Source organism: Xiphias gladius, chromosome 23 (genome assembly GCF_016859285.1).
Source record: "Xiphias gladius isolate SHS-SW01 ecotype Sanya breed wild chromosome 23, ASM1685928v1, whole genome shotgun sequence".
NCBI lineage: Eukaryota > Metazoa > Chordata > Actinopteri > Istiophoriformes > Xiphiidae > Xiphias > Xiphias gladius.
Genome location: NC_053422.1, coordinates 5,965,441 through 5,984,881, shown reverse-complemented (window position 1 = coordinate 5,984,881; position 19,441 = coordinate 5,965,441). Strand labels below are relative to the sequence as shown.

The 19,441-nt window shown below is 39.4% G+C and overlaps 1 protein-coding gene across 1 annotated transcript; it reads left to right on the top strand.

Annotated features, from left to right (window-relative positions):
* Positions 1-12,551: 12,551 nt before the first annotated feature.
* Positions 12,552-17,642, top strand: prom1a (prominin 1a). The gene is made up of 8 exons (XM_040120557.1): positions 12,552-12,572; positions 13,435-13,506; positions 13,806-13,898; positions 16,057-16,110; positions 16,199-16,279; positions 16,362-16,430; positions 16,975-17,064; positions 17,523-17,642. The coding sequence occupies exons 1-8, from the start codon at positions 12,552-12,554 to the stop codon at positions 17,640-17,642; spliced, it is 600 nt and encodes a 199-aa protein (XP_039976491.1).
* The last annotated feature ends 1,799 nt before the right edge of the window (positions 17,643-19,441 follow it).

The following is a 19,441-nucleotide window of genomic DNA, read 5'->3' as shown; positions in this document are numbered from 1 at the left end:
ACTAATAACCTCATTTTCTGTGTGCGACCATTTGTAAAACTGCTCTGCTCTGTTGTGTTTCCTGTTTGCAGCAAATCGATTACCTAATATCCCAATACGCCACAGCCAAGAAAAAAGTAATCTATGACCTAAATCGTAAGTAGACCTCCTGTTTGTCTCTGATAGTGAATTAAGCAGACAGAAGCAATCCACTGTGTTCTTGCTATTGGTTGTCATGCTCATTGTCTGAACCTACTGTGTCTACTTTCCATGAGTTGTTTTCACGACAGATTTGTGACACAACTAGGTCTCGATAGCTGCAGCGGTGACTGTTATGGAGGATCACTTGAGTATTCATCCTACTTTTCTCCCGTGTTAGCACTGCAGGCACTTCTCTCCTGAAAGTTAAGACCTGCGAAAGCTGTACTACTACTAATAAACAATAATATTATAGAGCCATCCATTAGATCTCGAGTTCAGATGGACAGATAAAGAGCAAAACCTGGGAAGAGGCAAACAGGGCAGCGGTTACATAATAAAAAGAGTGACTTGCACTATTTTACTTTTTTTCCTGTTGATCTCATGCCGTCTTCTCTACAGATATAGGTCCATTGTTGGGTGGAAGGATACATGATCAGTTGGATAAGGAGGTCCATCCTGGCTTGGACAGAGTGCTCAATATGGCTGGAGGTACTTTTAATTTCCTCTTTCAGTTACGACATAATGTGGTCACTGTAGGCTGTAAGCTACTGGATGCAGGCTATGGCTGCACTGCAAAGTATTATGCATCACAAACCATTAAGGGGCATATTGAATCCTAGCTTACTTTTTTCTCCAGGTTCAGCGAGACAATATGAGCTGTAAATTGTGATTAAATGTCATAAAAACTTTGTAGTAATCATTCAGTTTTTCCCCCCCAATCTTCTGTTTATGCCTTTTTGTAAAGTGAAAATCGAGAGAGCCATCAAAGGTAACAATAACTCAGTAACGTAACAATGACCCACAATCCCTTGCCCCCTGACCCTGTGAACTTTGAGGCTGGTGTTGCTCCTGTGATTTGTTCCCTTGTGATCTTCCTTGAGCACCTACAGCCATCAGAGCCCTGAGTTATAACCAATTAATGTATTAAAACTGCACTACGCAAATTCTCACCCTGATTACAACAAATGGAAGAAGGTTGTCTCTGATGAATCCAGAAACGATGTGAGGTGATATCAGTTAAGTGCGATTTCTTGTGACTTATGGGATTTTGCCATAAGGTCAAATTCACCACCTCCGGCCTGTAGCAAGCCCAGTAGTTTTCTGCTAGTGCTGCCACCAGATTTTTTTAGTGGGCCAATCACAATGAATCTGAGTTTTTCCATTTTCACATTTAAACTGATTTCCTTTTCCATATTAAAATCTTGCCTAGTGCAGTTTTAAGTTAATGGCATCACCAGATCTTGCCAAAAACCCCAACACAACATCAACCCGCACCTGGATATCTTCCTTTTTACTCCAATTGTGTTCCCCCAGTGTGAAGTGAGCATAAATAGTTATGCTTTTGTGTAACCACTCGTTACTTTATTTGATTTTTTTGTTTGTTTGTTTTTACCAGAAACTACAGTGCAGCTGTAGCTGTGAATGTTAGACTACATGGAATATACAGGCTTGTAGCACAACAGAAATAAAGTAACTCTCAGAGAGCATGTCGATATTTCGGGTGGAAAAATGCCTGACCACAGACACAGCTGTGGTTACAGTTTGTGTTCCTAAAGTTTGTGTACTATTGTGTTACCACTGGGGCTGAGCCGAGTCGTCAAAGATTCTTAGTATCTGTTGCAGATATTAAGTGTTTCACTGGATAGAAAAACTGCATGAATGGTAAACACCAAGATTTGTAGTTTCAGAAATACACTGTGTTTTCCACTGGGGGATGAGTAGAGGTGAATACGGTATTCATGCATTTAGCACATAGCTTCCATCTGTGATTTTACTCCCTCTTGTGCTGCTGAGCATTTAGCTCTGTCATAGTAAATTCCCTGTTTCCTCTGCTACACTCTTGCATCTTTTATACCAATGTTCAAGGATGCCAGGGTTTTTTGCATTGTTTTTCCTGTTTAATTTTAAAAGTCTGCTGCAGGCTACTCTGTGACTGTTAAACAACACTGGCTGTTAACTTGTGATGCAGTCAGTTGCCGGGGAAAGAGTCAGTTACTGAACAGCAACATTTTTAACAGGAGAGGCTCACAAATTCACATTGCACATAGCATTCCTTTTTGGTTAATGTTTGCCAAAAGCAATGATGGTTTGCAGTCAAAAGTCTCCTTTTTGATGCTACAGAGTCACAGCAGCAAATGAACACACCATAGACACACTTCAAATGTCAAGACCTCGATCACAAGTAACGAGGCTTGTACCTGAAACTCAGTATGTTATACTCGGCTCAGGCCTAGTCCTTACAATAAGTAGTGTGCCCTGTATGAGTCTATCGTTTTGTGCAACATTATATGGACTGTCCGTTTGCTGTGTATGCAGATATTGTCAGCAAGGACAGAGCTAAAGGGTCTTCATAAAAATATTCCTAAGTCGTCTTCTTTTTCTTCTCTTTCAACGCAGCCATGCGAGAAACCAAGGAGGCCCTGGAGAACGTCAGCGTGTCTCTGGAGGTCCTCCAGGAGGGAACAGGGAAGCTCAACTTCAACCTGAGCCTGGTCCGGACCAGTATCAACCACACCCTCAACGACCCCGGCTGTCATGACGAGGAGTCAGACGCCACCACTGCACAGCTGTGTCGCAACATCCTCCAGTCACTGTCCCAGCTGCATATCAGCGCCAACTTCACACGGGTACAAAACTGAATACTGCACATTCTGATATACAGATTACAGGCTGTGGACACAAATGTATTTATCGGCGTCTCACTGTCTATTTATATTTTAGCTACCCAGCGTGAACGCTCAGCTAGAAAGGGTGAACGATGTTTTGAGAACGGACCTCAGCGCTATCGTCAAGAGGGTGAGCCTGGACCATTTACCTACGGATACTCTTTCACTGCTGGCATTGTCTGCTTGTGAGGTCAAGGCATTTGCAGGAGTTGTGTTATGCAGTTTATCACCCAACTTCTGCTACCAGCTTTCGTTAAGTCGCCTTTTCTACCAAGAAACCAGGAAACTCCATGTTTTAACAGTCGGCCCTTTTCCTCTCACAGGGCTATTCCTCTTTGAACAACACACCACATATGGTGACTGAACAGACCAGAAGTGTTGTGGAGAGTAAGTGACATTTAACACTTCTAAACCCTTTTTTTCTGAAAGCAAACACAAATAATTCCACTATGTTTATTTAATAATCCCTTCTGTGTCTTTTATTATACTAACTGCTTATATGAATCACCGGGATTTTTTACTCTCCTTGCATTCTCCACGTCTCTTTTCTACTTCTTTTGCCTGTGAGTTTGCAAAAAAAAATTTGGGCAATTTTAAGTTTGAATCCTAACCAACTTATAATGTATAACACTGAACATCTTTCCTCCATGTATTGTGGTATCCTATTAATCCAAAAATCGAAAGCCAGACAAGACAAACTATTAAACATGAGCGTATTTCTGAATTTGAAGTTCTACCTGGTGCAGCTGCTGGCTTTACTTATTCTTTCCTTCTTGGTCTTTACACAGACCATTTATTGAAAGTATAGAAAAAAAAAATAGATTAATCGACTGATCTCTCCCTCAGATGTAAAGAATTTGGTCGACAGCATTGGCAACAACATCAGCAGCTTTTCCAAGGCATTCCCAGTGCAGAGTTCTCTGTCCAACTTCACCATCTTCGTCAGCCACGCCCATGCTAAGATTGAGGACTACTACCCTGAAATTGACAAAATGGACTTCTACAGGTATGCTGACCTCCTAACATCCAAGCTATATATTTACAAAAGGTTTCCTCGTATAAATCAAAACTTGTAAAGGTTTGTTAAAAAAATTTTAAATCCAGAAACAATGTTGAAACTAGATAGTGTAAACATTGTAAATACTATAATGTGGGCACAGTCTAATGCTTCATGGTGTCATAGTGATTTGACCAGACTCTTTTCACAAGCTACTGTAAAATTAATGCATACCATATAACCCTGAACCAATATTTTTTTGCATCTATGAAATATTCACATCACTTCTACATTAATTCAGTTTAAAACAGTTCAGTGGAGAGAAACCCTAGATGATATATCAGTTGTTTTAAAAGCCTTGCATATTATATTTTTCCCCATTTAGTTTATGTGCTGTCTTATAATGAGTAAGCAGGTGGAACTCCACTGTCTTGCTCAAGGACACTTTAACTGTGGTGTAGGATCATTTTGTCCTATTTGTGTTATTTTAAGCCCTTCAGTGAAAGCTCTAACCGTTTAGCTTTGCCTGCTGCTTACAGGTGGATTGGCTGTATCGCTCTTTGCTGTATGGTAGTCCTGGTCCTGGCCTTCAACTACCTGGGCCTGCTGTGTGGCACCCTGGGGTACGACAAGCACGCCTCGCCTACGACGCGAGGCTGCATCTCCAATACGGGAGGAACGATGCTCATGGCGTAAGTCAACAATGCACATGACAGGCTCAGTGAGCTTCAAGATCTAAAACAAAGAAAGCGTTTCCACAACAAGAGGTTGTACTCCTATTACAACAACAGCTGCTTCTTCAACTGTAACTGCCACTACTGTATTACTACTACGGTATTTCCAAAAAGGTAAAGAAGACCACAGCATGTAGTCGTAATCATATGAAACATATGAAGAACACTGCAGAGTATGAAAGAGTGAAGTGGATCTACAGGTGCCTCCGTTAAAGAGTTTATGCAAACAAAGCAAATGCAATATAATACCTGAACAAATTGATACAAATCTTATCGGCACAACATGAAGAACCTGTTCCTTTTTTTGTGTGTGTGTGTGTGTGTGTGTCCACCAAAGTAAGGTCATCCCGTAATTACTCCTGCTCCTTTTAATCCCCCTCTTCCTTAAATTTTACATTACTCTGACACGACTTACTGCGACAGAAACTTTTGGCCACCTCCGACCCACCCATCCCACTACTGCTACACCTCCATCTCTTGTTGTTCTGTACCTCGGCTCTACCTGAGGGGATCTGTCTGCTCTTCTCCACAGCGGCGTCGGATTTAGCTTCATCTTCTCCTGGGTGCTGATGGGAGTGGTGACCATCATATTCCTGACTGGAGGAAACACTGAGAAACTTGTTTGTGAGGCCTTCCACACCAAAGAGCTCTTCAAGGCAAGAGGCATTGAGCCTGAATAGAAGTGATACAGTGGTTAAGTCCTCCCAAAATTACAAGTAGAAACTCCAGAAACTAAATTTATATCTCAGGCAGTAATTTGATATAAAGAACATATTTGTTATGTTCTGTATGATACATACAAAGTGCCTTGGACTGTATGGACTTCACTCAAATGTTTCCATATACCTAAGCCCCTAAATGAGCACTTCTGTCAGACAGTTAAAGTTAAGACACTGTCCCTCCTCTATATTATTTACTGCTTACAAGTCAGTGTCCCTTGAGTGGGCTTGTGAGAATAGCTGTTGCTGCCATGTGTGGGTGGCATACTGTTGTTTGTATGAAGCTTGGATTCGGCTGCAGTTGGACCATCCGTAATATAAGTTTTCCTCTAGTTTATAAAGCTTATAAAGGAAACACAACAACTAGAAAATTATATAACATATATGTTTTTAAACAAGTGAAAAATTCTGCCATTTCACTCAGCTTATGGGGATATCAGTCATCGGAAATGAGAGAGAATCAAACATTACGATTTTACTACTGAACAATTAAAATTGATATTGTTGCAGCATTTTCTCCTGAGCCTCACTATGTGTCTCTTTTAGCTTTCTCATTATTTCAGTACGAGAAAACTGATAAGCAGAGCAAAATGGCCTCTCTTCTATAAAAAGAGCAACAGAGTATTAAGGGGACTATGTATAACATTAGTTAGGATTACTTCAGCCATTACTGCAGTAATTCATGGAATATTGTAGTGAGCATGCATACTTCTTTTAGCTACACCACAGTTCACTCTTACACAGCTATTTCTGAGTATTTGTGGCACGGATGCTGATTCGTTGGGGTCTCTGGGTTGGTCTTGAATGACCCCGGTCTTATATTCAGTCTTCTTTAATTTCCTGAATGATCAAATTTGCCTCACATGAGAATGACTGATCACACATCCTTCTTCTGGATCTCCAGGTTGTGGACACCCCATATCTGGTCAACCCAGAGTGGAAGAACTTCATCCCAGGCTACATGTACAACGACTCCGACCTAGAGCTGACGGCAGAGAGCTTGTACAGGCAAAGAAAAACTCATTTTTATGTATTCAGGTGACAGTGTTATGTCTGCCACCTTTCAGAAGCAACGCTGTGGTGAGGATTATTCTCCTTACAGCCTATTCTCCATCTGTCCTCTCTATATTTCATGTTCACATTTGGCTACAAAACTAAGCGGACGTCGCAGCAGACAAGACGAGCCATTTATTCAATTACAGTCTACAGAAATACCTGATGATGCCAATTTTCCACATTCCTCTTAAATTTCTGTTTTGGTGCAGGCTTTGATCAAGCATCAAGAATGTAAATGAATGTTTTATTTCCACTGATTGAGGATGCAAATGAGAGGGAGAGTCGCTATTAACCTTGAGTAGCCAATTAGCATAATTTTTCTACACTATCTGTGCTGTTTTTCTTCAGCCTCTTTCTCCGTGATTACATCAGCTTTCATCATTTCCCTCCAGTGAGAAGCTGCATGTCCTTGGTAACTGGGATGGCAAACCTGCATTCGTTATGTTTCCAAATAGAGCAGTGTTGCATATATTAAAAAGCAAGCAGTGCTAATACTGTGTACATTATGTAAGTCTATATGGTATTATCACGGAACATTTATCTTGGAGATATTAGCAAATATTCCCGGCTTTTGAGCAACATTACGCTGTTTTCTATCAGGGAACTTGTCAGTGTGTCATGTACTTCCAGTCAATTTCACTTGGTGGCAGCAAATATTTTCACTATAACTGAAGTTTGTAAGTTTACTTTTCCCTTTTTCCTTCTTTCATATTTCTTGTTTTTGTGTGTTTGTCTTTGTCTTTCTTAGTACTTGCAAAGAGAACAAAGGCATCTACTTGGCAATGCGTCTGGACAAAATCTTCAACATCTCCTCTTTCCTGAACACTACAGTGGTAAGTGAACACAAGACACACCATTGGTAGCATTCTGTCAAATGCCGTAGACACTTTCAGAGCGCCTTTGTATTGATTTATTCCTTTACTGAACAGTGGAACCTGACCAATATGGCTGACATATCACATTTTAAAAATAACCAAATCTGAAATGTAAGTTTCACTACAAAACACTCTAAATCTGTGTGGCGAAAAAAAAAAAAAAATCGCATAGTTAATCGTCCGTATGCTTAAAACCTATACAGGATACGGGATATTAAGCTAGGACGGGGTTCTATCCTTTAACTAATCAAAGATACAGAATAAGTTACAAACAAATTCAACAGAGCCAAATACAGTACATATACAATGCACTTACAGGTATTTTTCTGTTCTGTTGGTGCAATTATATGATGAGAATAAGCACTGAGGTACTGGTACGTTAGCTCTGTTTTCTAGGAAAGTATTCCAATTTCACACTATAAATTATACTATGTAGTAATCTTCATAAAATACTATTCTGGAGAGCTAATATACAGCAAATCAATGCACTGTAGTACATGCTCACACCGAGGATGGAATACGACTGTTTGCAAGTTTTTGTCGCTCTATAAGTTAACAGTGATGGAGTGCCCAGAGATCTCCATCCTTGGCTGCAGAATTTCATTTACATTACCTAATGATTTCCTTGCTTGCCAAACCAAAGTGTGTGCTGACGGCCGATAGCTTTCAATTACCTCAGCGAATGCCTGAGACATTACACTGATGTAAGTTTTTTTTTTTTTACCCTAAGCCAGCCACTTCTGCCTGCCTAAGACATTCAGTACTTCCCTGCCAACTGGCAAGACTGTCTTGGCTCGTTTTAGCCAGCAGCTGATACAGTATGTCCCATGCTGTGTCTGTTTCTGCACATTGGTTATTTGTCCTCATTTAATGCCTGCAAGTGTTTCAAGTTTCCAAAAGTCTGACACTCTACCTGACAGAATTTCAGTAAAACCAACTATGGGTCCGTTATTTTATCATCTGTATGTAAGCAATAATTAACAATTTATAAACATTATGGAAAAAGCACTGTTTCATTGGATCTTTGCTGCCAGAATCTTTTCACACTGTTAATACTTGTCTATTCCATATCTTTTTAACGACATGAATTTTATTCCCATAGTAAAATGTGATTTTCTATCGGGTCACGGTGAAATAAAGATATTGGCCTAATTCTCAAATTCCTACATTACTCTTCCTGAGATGGTCATTAGCATTCAGAACAGGTGCCTCATCTTGATGGTGCTGTCGTGTCTCTTTTGCCAACATGTTATCATAAGATTTGAATCCAACCATTTCAGCAACATATTCCCTCGGCCAAACTTTCAGGGCAAACTTTTGATTTTGGTGAACTGCATACCAGATATACACTGTTCTGGCAATCCAGTACAACAGCTCCTCCTTTACAAAGCTTATCATGTCTTTGTTAGAACCTTCCAAAAGGTGTTAGCACTGGTGTTATACTGGACTGCGTTATATTAAAAAGTCTTTTCTAATATTCTTCCATCCTTATGTTTGTAAATGGGGTGGGGGGAAAAAATTATAAACATCCCTCAGTATCACGTAGTCCATTTCAACATCCCTGTAAACCACAGCCTCCATAATAGGCAGAATTTATGGCTGAACTGGATTGCATTGTATTTTACAGTTGTAGCCGATGAAGTGGCCAGTAGGTGTATAACGTTTACAAATTCTAATTATACTTGTGCATTGTTGCCGACTCCTGTTAACATCAAAATCCAGCTTTACTGGCTCACAGTCACCCTTTACATCAGCGTGTTATCCCCACAACAACGCAGATACCTGCAACACCACCACTTTCAGGTAGCAGTTAGCTAGCCGTAACATCAACCTGTTGCTGTAATGCCGTGGGCTACAACTGGAGCCCCCCCTTTCTTTAGCCTACATTTGTAAACATTTTTGGAAAACTAAATACGCCGAATTCACTATTAGCAGTTCCTGTGTGCTATTTACCGTTGGATGTACGGACAACTGTCTATAAATTACTCGTGATACTTAAGAAAACTTAAAAACCGGTCAATTCTCAGGCAAGTTCTGGGGTTATAAGGGGAGTTCATTTTCTTGTTTTGGACGATTTTGTGTGCGATGGAAATCGGAGATAATTATATCCTGGGAAAGTGTGAGTCGCCAGGAATGTGCCGATAAGCCTACCGTGTCCGTGATTAGGTTCCACCGAGTGACTTTGGTTTACTTGGGTGCTTGGCACGGAATAGGACGCGAGGGCTTTTTTAACGTACCTTACCTTAAGAGCCTCCGTGAGCTGTGCGTCACTGTCCGCGTCACTGTCACTGGACGACCGCCCAGCGCCTTAAAATGGATTGGATTGGCTGTTCCCGCCGAACCAATCGGATTCCGTCCTGGAGTTTAGGCGCCAAGGCCTTGTTTGGTACTAATTGACGCGACGACGTGCCCATGTTACCATCTGTGTTATCGCGGTCTTCATGCGGGATGTTTGATTCTGCGTGTCTTGATGTTTCTCAAGACCTACAACGCATCAATTCAATGTCCCGCCCTGCATATCTACTGCAGTACATTGTAATCATTCAAATATGTACCACTAATGACTTTGATAATCATAATCACCCCCCCACACACACACCCTGGTTGCACATTACAGTAACATACTCTTTTATGGCTTTCTGTAAATGGTGCCAATTTTCACTGTTGAGAAAATGAGGTTTTTGGGGTTTTTTTTACTTACACAAAATCAACCCCGGTCTCCAGATTCATTCAATTTTATAACTTATTTTGATATAAAATCATTTCTGACAAAAAAAAAAAAAAAGAAGCTTTCATTGGGTTAGCAATAAAGCATTTGGCTTGAAAAACACTGTCACTGGATTCAAGATACAGTTTTGGGAGCTCAGCTGTTATCTGGAGTTGATTGAGTTCATGCCTCTGACAATAACTTAGTATGATGGACATCTATTACTTTAATGTGAAATCCAAGCCATCCGAACATACAGTGTCAGTAACGTGTAATCTGAGGAACGAACAACTTTATAGACAACTTCTTTGTTGTGTTCTCTTCGTAGCGCCACAAAAAAAAAAAAAAGAAATTCAGGGTACTGTTTTGGTTGTGATAGCACATGTTTCTATTAAAGACATCCTTCGTGGAAATCATATTTGCCAACCTATGTCTCTCTATGGTCAGAACAGTCAAAAAATGAAGAACTAATTCATTATTTTTACAAAGTTCTGCATAGTTATTGACTCCTTGTAGCTTTTATAGAAATTATTCTTTTTACTGCCGCAGTGTTTTGCATTCTTCCCTAATAAGAATTTTCTTGCTCTCTCTTTGGCTATTTCAAGTTAGACGTTGGCTAATTGTCACTGAAATCCCGCTTTCTTTATTTTTCTTCCTATTAAAGGGAAGGATTATGTGCACAAATGCATTAACGGGGACTGTAATTTACGATTAGAAACAAGGAAAAACTGGAAAAAACAAAACAAGAAAAAGCATTCTAGTGGGATATGTAGACTTCCATCCAAACCGCATTTTAAGATTTTTAGTCACCCAAGTGCCAACATTTCTTCTGCATTTCTGTAAGCCTTTGATTATGTTAACGACGTTCATGTACACTTATAGTAATTCCCTGTCTCTACTGGACACAGACTTACACTGTGAATAATAACCAAGCATTTCTAAATAGCATAAATAGAAGTTGGAGGCTTATATAGCCATAGTACCAAATGTTTCCGATGTTAGTTTCAAAAAAAAGAAAAAAAAAGGAACATACAACAAAGTAACGTTCATCCAGGGCCCCTAGCAACAGTAAAACAAGCTTTAATATGTAGATGAAAGAATAAAGTCGTGTTAAAAAAAAAAACCCAGGTCTCCAGTCAAACCTTTTGCTGTGCCTTTCTTTGTTTGCAGTTTACTAAGGATGTGGTGGGTCAGCTGGAGAGTGCTAAGATCGACCTGAGAGGAATAATCCTGTTTGAAGCAGACGGGAAGCAGAACCTCCTGGATTTCTCTGAGGCAGGGCTGTCAGAAATCAACTATGCCGACTATCTAGAAGAGGTCAAACACACACACACACACACACACAAACACACACACACACACACAAACAAACAGATGTACACCGACACATCTGACTGAGCAGACCCATAAGTATGAAGGGGACACTCTCAAAATGTGCACGAATGAACAGGAAAACACACAAACACGAAGGGACAAGCAGGGACACACAACCACACTGGAGCAGAAACATGAAGGGACAAACAGGAGGATGTCTGATAATGTGTCCTTTTGTGTTAAAAACACGTAGCACACGAGGACATACAGATACAGATACTTACACACAGTACCCACACATGATCTGAGTGAAAATCACAGAACAATGGTCAGTTTACCTTTGTGATATTTTACTGTGAACTGCACCACTTAGAGTGTGAGCTAGGTGGCTATATGACGTCAGTTTACTAGTGTTAGCTCCATAAATACCCATCTGGTTATGAAAGATCGGTGTAAATATTAACAATAGATTGTTCTATACATGTACCAATATTACTGTGTTACAGTTGTACTTTAATGGTACGTTACCAGGAATAGCTCGGTGCCCCAAGGCTCAGCTCAAACAGCCTCTTCATTCGCTGTCAGTTAACACACAGCCGTGACATGACACAGTACACCGGGCACTGCTGAAGACCGCTGAAGCTCGATTATCCACAAGTACTCCTGCCAAGGCAAAGAGTGTGTAGGAACAAGCCGGGACTTGGCATTACCTGCCTTTTCCGACACTAACTGTCAGCTTCACTTAGAGTTCATTCCTGCAAAAAAAAAAAAAAAAAAAAAGCTTTAAGCGCTCCATTCAAGTGTATCACCTGTCCTGATACACAACTCGCTCACTCTCTGGTCTCCACAAGTCAGAAATAAAGATTTTTATATCCGACGAACGTTTGTTGCACCGAACTTCTTTGCAAGAAAATATAGTAATGTCACGGATGAATAAATATCACATATATCCCGGTAATAACATAAGTTAGAGAAACATATAAAGCTATATAGTTCAGAGAATCTGTGTTTGCTCAAAGTAACGGGCAGAGGACTGATGATATGTAGACTAAACCAAACCCGCGTACATTTAGGATGATAAAAAAAATCAATATGGTACGAGAATGACGTTGTGTGTGATTTATCTAAAAAGAAAAGATCTTTATGTGCCAAGCACAGATCCTGTATTTCACCAATTGTTGTTAAACCTGGACAGTACGTCAAGAAGAAAAGTGGAATTGTTCAATGCACTGTCGGGATCGTATAGGAAATGAAATCAATTGTCCTTTTTTACTGGGAACTGCGTAATACTTTGTTAAGTGAGATGGAAACAGGTATTGAGTTTGTAAATATGGATGATGCACAGAGACTGACTTGGCTGTTCACATATGTCACTTTTAAATTAGCCGGTTAGTTGGAGAAAGCCTGGGAGAAGAGAAAAAGCCCTGTACTGTAGATCCGTGGCAGTGCTTTTCTGTGAACAGTTCATTTGGGATTATTTAAATATGTTATTTGAAAGAATACAGAAGTACTTCCTATATTAAAACGTTTTTTTTGGCTCTTGTTTCAGATGCATACTTTGTTAAATAGCGTTTTTTTTATAATCCCATGCGGGAGGGGCCAGATGTTTGGCACGACACAGAAATAAAAATATAACTAACATAACTGACTAGCCTATTAATTTACTTGATTCAGTTGAGATCTGTTCTGCTAAAAAGGCTTATCTGTTCTTGGGCATCATTTAAATGACTTCATTCTACTCTGTGGTTTTTTTGGTAAGTTGAAAACGCATTTATTACTTTGCCATTTAAAACGTAAATGTTTACTCCTCATTAAAATGTGCTGTTGGAGTACTTAAGCTTTTCCTTTTGAAAAAAATGCCGGAGGGATATCAATTGATGTGGTTTTAATAGATACAATTCTGCTGCTCAGTCTTCTTCATATCAAGTTTCTTTATTATTTTATTCTTTGGTTGGTCCAAGATGCTATTGCTTTTTACTCACGTGAAGCAACACAATTAACAAAAGATAAAAGCAGCAACTTTTTAAAAACTTTTTTTTGGGTAAATAACCACGGAATACGGTGTGAAAAAAAAAAAAAACAGTTTAAAAAACTACCAAAAGAAATGTAACTGATTGCCTCCTAACATTGCTACTCACACCAGAATGTTTACATTATTTTTTCTCTTTATACGTCATTATCTTTAGGTGAATAAAGGAGTGACTGCAGTGGACCTGCTCTCATTCGCCAGAGAGCTGGAGGCCCAGACAGACCTGATGGTAAGGACACCTTGGTGCCGTACTGGCTGATATACAAACATCCACTCCACACGGGACCTTCATTTGGTTTGCGTATTCATTTACAATGCCAAAAGAAATTCTTACGTGATAAGAAAGTAGAAAATCATATTTTTTGGAATTCAGAGGAAAATGAAAAAAAATGACCATTTAATGGACGTAAGCAATAGCAGAGAATGACACCAAATCACTGGTGTTTACTGTAATGTATGAGCCAGAATTTCTTCCAGTGCAGCGATGAATGATATTTCACCAAAGCTGTGTTTGTCTGTTTGCTTCAGCCCCGAGGCTCTCTGCAGACCGCTCTGAAAGGCCACATCGGCACTCTGCGACAGATCCACAGTCAACAGATCACCCCCATGGAGCAGGCCATGGTAATGCCCCGCTGTGCTGTCTCTGTTTACAGCCCACATATTCATGCCTGACTGGACTCTTGGTTTTTGGTTGAAACGGTTTTGTCCCTTAATCCCCTAAAACATCCTCCCTAAACCACTTAAACAACTATGTGTAAACAATGGCTGATGTGTTTTGCATTCATTTGGTTAATTCTGTTGTCATGACTGTGCTTCTTTCAATGCACAACTGGCCAAAGAAGAAATGACATGACATTGGCATGGTGACATTCACAATACAGCTTGAATTGTGCATTAAGAAGAGTTTTCAGGTTTCCTGACTTAATATTCTGCAGCAGATTTTGGCAGGCATACCGAACGTCAGCACAGAAGAGGTGTAGGCCACATTCCTCAACCGCATTGGCTTCAAAAGACCAGAATTCAATTCAGCCAAAGGGCATGTTGTGTCTTGGCTGAGGGATGCTTTTTGTTGTTGTGAGATATTCCAGCTCCCGTTCTACTTTTGCAGCGCAAATAAATGCAGGACATACTCGCCCTTACTCATGATTGACTTGGGGGTCAGTCAGAGAATTATGCCCCAACTCTGCAGTTCAACTCAACTCTATGGAGCATTTTTGCATCTTTCATCTCATTGTTTTTTGGTGTTGTGGCCTGCAACTTGCCTGTTTTGGTTAACTCTCAGTACTGTCAAGAATTGCACGGTTCTCTCAGCAGAATGACTTTCTGGCCACAGCAGGCAACTGTTTTCAGCAAACAAGCTCTGATAAACCAACTATATGATACTCTGCCTGACCCACCACCAAATTGCGGACAGATAAAGTTAGCAAATGGCTGCTCGAAACCTGGCATGCCTGGAGCACTTACCACCTAAAGAGCCAGATATTTTCCTCAGGAGTTGGTGGAGACCAAAACAGAGCTTCAAAGAGAGTGAATATTGGACTTATATTCGTCAGGTGGCCAGAAACACGACTTCAAATTAATGCTAATGTTGCTTTATGTGCTGGATGAGTAAATAAAGCAACTGTATGCTAACAACTTTTATAAAGGTGATCATATATCAGTGTTGTGTTTACAAATAATGGGTCTCCCCTCAAGTGGCCAAAAAATCAATTAAACCTGGTTTAAAGAAAGTCTGCTCTCTAATTTACTTCAGGATAATCTATGGTCAGAGGAAAGGTCCTTCAGGTCAACGGTTGTTCTCAAATATAAGTGTGTTAGGAATTGGATGAAGCCAAACCTACTGGGTAGGAGTAACTGATGTGTTACCCCTGTTCAAATGTCAACTGAAGGTAAAGGTGTTGTCGTTGACGGAGAAAATATATTTCAGCGTTTCATTTAATATCATCAAAAGCAGAGTCCTTTTGATCCTCCGGCATGTGTCATCAAACACGTCATGTCTGTGCAAAACAAATTAAATATTCAGTTTTACTTTCTCTGTCAAAGCCAATGCCATTCTTTTGAACAACACCAAGGTTTTACTGCTACTAGCAATTCAGACAAGAACGTGATGTGCTCCAACAAAGCTTTTACAACAGCTTTTTATGTTTTCTTTGTTTTTTTTCTCTTTCAACTTCAAGAAATATGTTAGAGCGAGGGTAAGCAGAAATGTGTCCATCCTGTGTATTTAGTGTCCCCATCCATTATTTTGAACATTTATAGAGATGCTGACAAATTGTAATTTGAAAAAAATCTATCTCATTTTGGATGGCGTTGTAGGATATTGTGTGTGTGTTCATGTATTTACATTTACGTAAAGATCATATATGGTGTTGAACATGAAGGGTTTTGTACCAAAATACTACAAAATATCCTATTTAAGAAAAGAAATGTTGATATAATTCAGTCATTTATTTGGTAACAACTCTGTCTGTTCTATCATTGGTGGGAAAATCAAGGGAAAACTGTGTTCAGTTGTGTACAGCATAGTTTGTAAGCAATTTTATCATGAAAGTAAGTGAATAATTTCTCTTCTTTGCAATGTGGATATTTAATTTTGGAACAAAATTCTTCAGCATGCCTGCAATGAAAGCATAATGTTGTTCATCAAGTGTTGGTTGGTTTTGGTCTTTCCTGGTCTCCCGTTGTGTCTCACTGACGTATGTTTTTTCCGGTGTTTAAATGACCCATAATCTTTACCACTGCTGGCGTTAATTTCTGTTCTTAATTTTTACTTCTGAAGAGTGCATTGAACCAGAGTATGAGGTTCCTGGAGAGAACAGCCTCAGATCTGCCAGTAAGTAAACCAGTCCTCCAGTTGAAATCTGAAATTTAGAGTTGGGTTTAGACTAAACCGCAACAAAATCATTGTTTCTTTTCTGCAGAACAAAGTCTTGGCGGTTCTCGATGCCATTGAAGCTGCCCAGTATCTCATCTCCCAGAATGCTACACATTTAATCAATCGGGTAACTGGGGAATTACTTTTTTTGTTTATATTCGTAGTTTCTAATTGACTTGTAACTCACACTATGTCCTAATCCTCCTCAGGAAACAGGAAAATACACTGCGACCATAGTTGGCTACTTCCATCAATACATAGAATGGGTCAAAACATCTGTAAGTGTTTGTGTATTAATTTGTTAACTTGTTGACGCTCATGTGTTTCCCACTTTCACTTCAGTTGCCAAGTGTTGACAAAGTATACCTTTTTTTTTTTGCATGTTACATAAAAGTTTGGGAGTAAAATATAGAGAAGACAAATATAACAGTTACAACCTCTATAAATGTGAGGAATTTGCTGCGTGGCCCATTGGTTTCTGCTGTAGTTAACCTAAGGAATTCAAAACAAATTAAAAATTTGAAAAAAAACAAAACAAAACAAGATGTTTGTAGCCTGAAGCTGTTTTGTCGATCATAAAGCTGTCAGTACACCATTTTTATTTCAATCAGAATGTTGTGGTTGTTTTCCGCAAACACCTGAAGTTACAGTACAGGGATCTATGCAGTGTAATTAGCATGGTAACATAACAGGGCTTGTGTTAGCGAGCAGAAACAGATTTTGACATACAGAGTAAAGGGACGGTGTCACTGCTGACATACAGTTCGTGTTCCTGAATCTGTTGCGTGCTGACCTGCACTGTTTATGTCTTCTTTCCTACAGCTGGCTATGGAGGTTGCACCATGCAAGCCCTTCAGCAACATGGTGGACACGGCGGAAATCATAGCTTGCAGTTTCTTGGTCGACTCTATGGTAATGATTTTGAAGCTATAGGGAAACATGCTCCATATAAACATGGGTAGGAATGTGTTTTGTAAGGCTGGCGGACGTAGCTGACGGGGGTCGATGCTGTATCACAACAGATTTACTGTGAGTTCAAGTTCATCGTTTGGTCTATAAAATGTCAGGCAACAGTGAAAAATACCCATTGGAATCTCTGAAAACCCAAATGGACATCTTTCAAATTGCTTGTTTTATCCACATTAAACTCCAAACACAAAGATGTTCAATTTTCTATCACAAAAGATAAATAAAAGCAGCAAAACCTTAAAATTTAAATTAAATTTAAGCCAGAACTAGAGACTGTTTGGCATTTTTGCACGAAAATGATTGAATGATTAATAGATCATCAAAATAGTTGCAGATTTATATTCAATCACTTGATTAATGGAGTAATCATTTCAGGCCTAATAGTTTGTCTTTTTCAACAGAACACTTTCTGGATGGGCCTGGGCTGCAGCACTCTCTTCCTGCTCCCCAGCATCATCCTGGCAGTGAAACTGGCCAAGTACTACCGCAGGATGGAAACAGAGGATGTTTACGATGAGTGAGTAGTTATTGTTGTTATTCTGCTGCTTCTTTTTCAACTACGTATAAAGCGCATTTATTTTTATGGTTTTTGGAATATGATCTGGCGCCCTGGTTGGATAACTACCCACTCACTTCCCAGTAATTCCTCAGGATTGTATGTACTGTAGTTATTCCAATAGAGAGTTTAATGATGTACATGGTTAAAAGGACAACCTTCATTTTTCCTCAGCTTCCTACTCTTCCCTGCACACTGCAAATGATGGCCAGCTTACCTGCAAATCATAAGACAGAATTTCCTCTATTAGTTTGTAGTTTGTCAATTCGGTCACTTAAAGGATTTTAATATTATTTGACGATCTTGAGTTTTCTTAAAATTTTTCTAGATTCAGTACAAGATGAATAATCTTTTCAGGGGTTCTTTTTTGACACAGTGGCTCTGCTGGTTTATTGTGGATTCATTTTTTTTCTCCCCTTTTCTCTTCCTTGTAGTTCCTCTGTTTCTGGGACTTGGCATTTTACTTTGTGATAACCATTTCTACTATTTCCATCTCCCACATCCTTTATTTTTTGCTCTCATTTTCTCTCTGTCAAGCACTTGGCACTTTACAAAGAAACATTGATGCATTTGCCAGTTCATATCTCTTCTTCCCTTTTGTTGGACTCATTTGGTCATGGCTTAACACAAATACAGCAGTCGCCACATTGTGTCTCAAATCCATCAGTGGCGTCTCTCGCCATGTGATCATTGCTGGATTACAGGCAACTTTCTGGTGAATTTGTATTGCTGGACACTTCAATAACATTTATATTTTGTCATTTTTTTTGTGTATCTTTATAGCATTGAGACAATTCCCATGAAAACGTAAGACATTTTACCCACCACCCTCCTCTCCTTTTCAACTTCTATCACTCTGTGCTTTTCTCTTAATCTTGTACATAGAATTGTTTACTAAATTCTTGGTGCTGGTTTATGTTTTTAAGCTTGGAGTTGCTCTTATGGGTGGATGGTGTGGCTTCTTGTCGTGTGTTACCTTTGAAAAGTGCCCCTTACCTTTCATTAAGGGCTCTTGCAATCATTATCTTACACACCACATGTTTTTTGTAAGTTATAGTGTAAAATAAAACACTATGGTTTATATATTAAAAAAATGTTTATCTCATAACATTCTTGCAAGGTTTTAGCTACTCAAAAAGAAAGCATTTTTACTCTAAAAGTTTGATCAGCATGCCATGTCTCTCGCATCACATTTTCATCCCTTTTTTTGTATACGATATTTTGTTTTCAGTATGGAAATTGGTAATAATGGTTATCATAGTGAGCGTTCACAAGGTATCCCAAATCCTATGATGACAAGGTAAACGTTATATGAATCCTGTTGACTGCATGTGATGGGGAGTGAAGGCATGCCTGGGGGAATTGGGTTTTTCACTGGCATAATGACGTAGCCAGACACAATTGCATGGCTTTGAGGAATTTGATATACTGCACGCGCACACACAAACACACACGCACACACAGACAGACACACACACACACACACACACACACACAAAAACACATACACACACACACACAAACGTACACATATCTGGAGGTCAGCAAATTGAATAGTAATGTAAAAGCTGACACGGTATGGTAGCTTTTGTTACAAAACATCCACTATGTTTTTTGCAATGCTTGTATCGAAAAAGCCAAATCAAAAGGGTACTTTTAATCATTTTTTTAAAGAATTTGTCATAAAGTGCTTTCAAGGAATACATTTTTGGGAATTTTTATTTTCATTCCAAGAGTAAGATGAGAAGATTGGTACCAATTTGT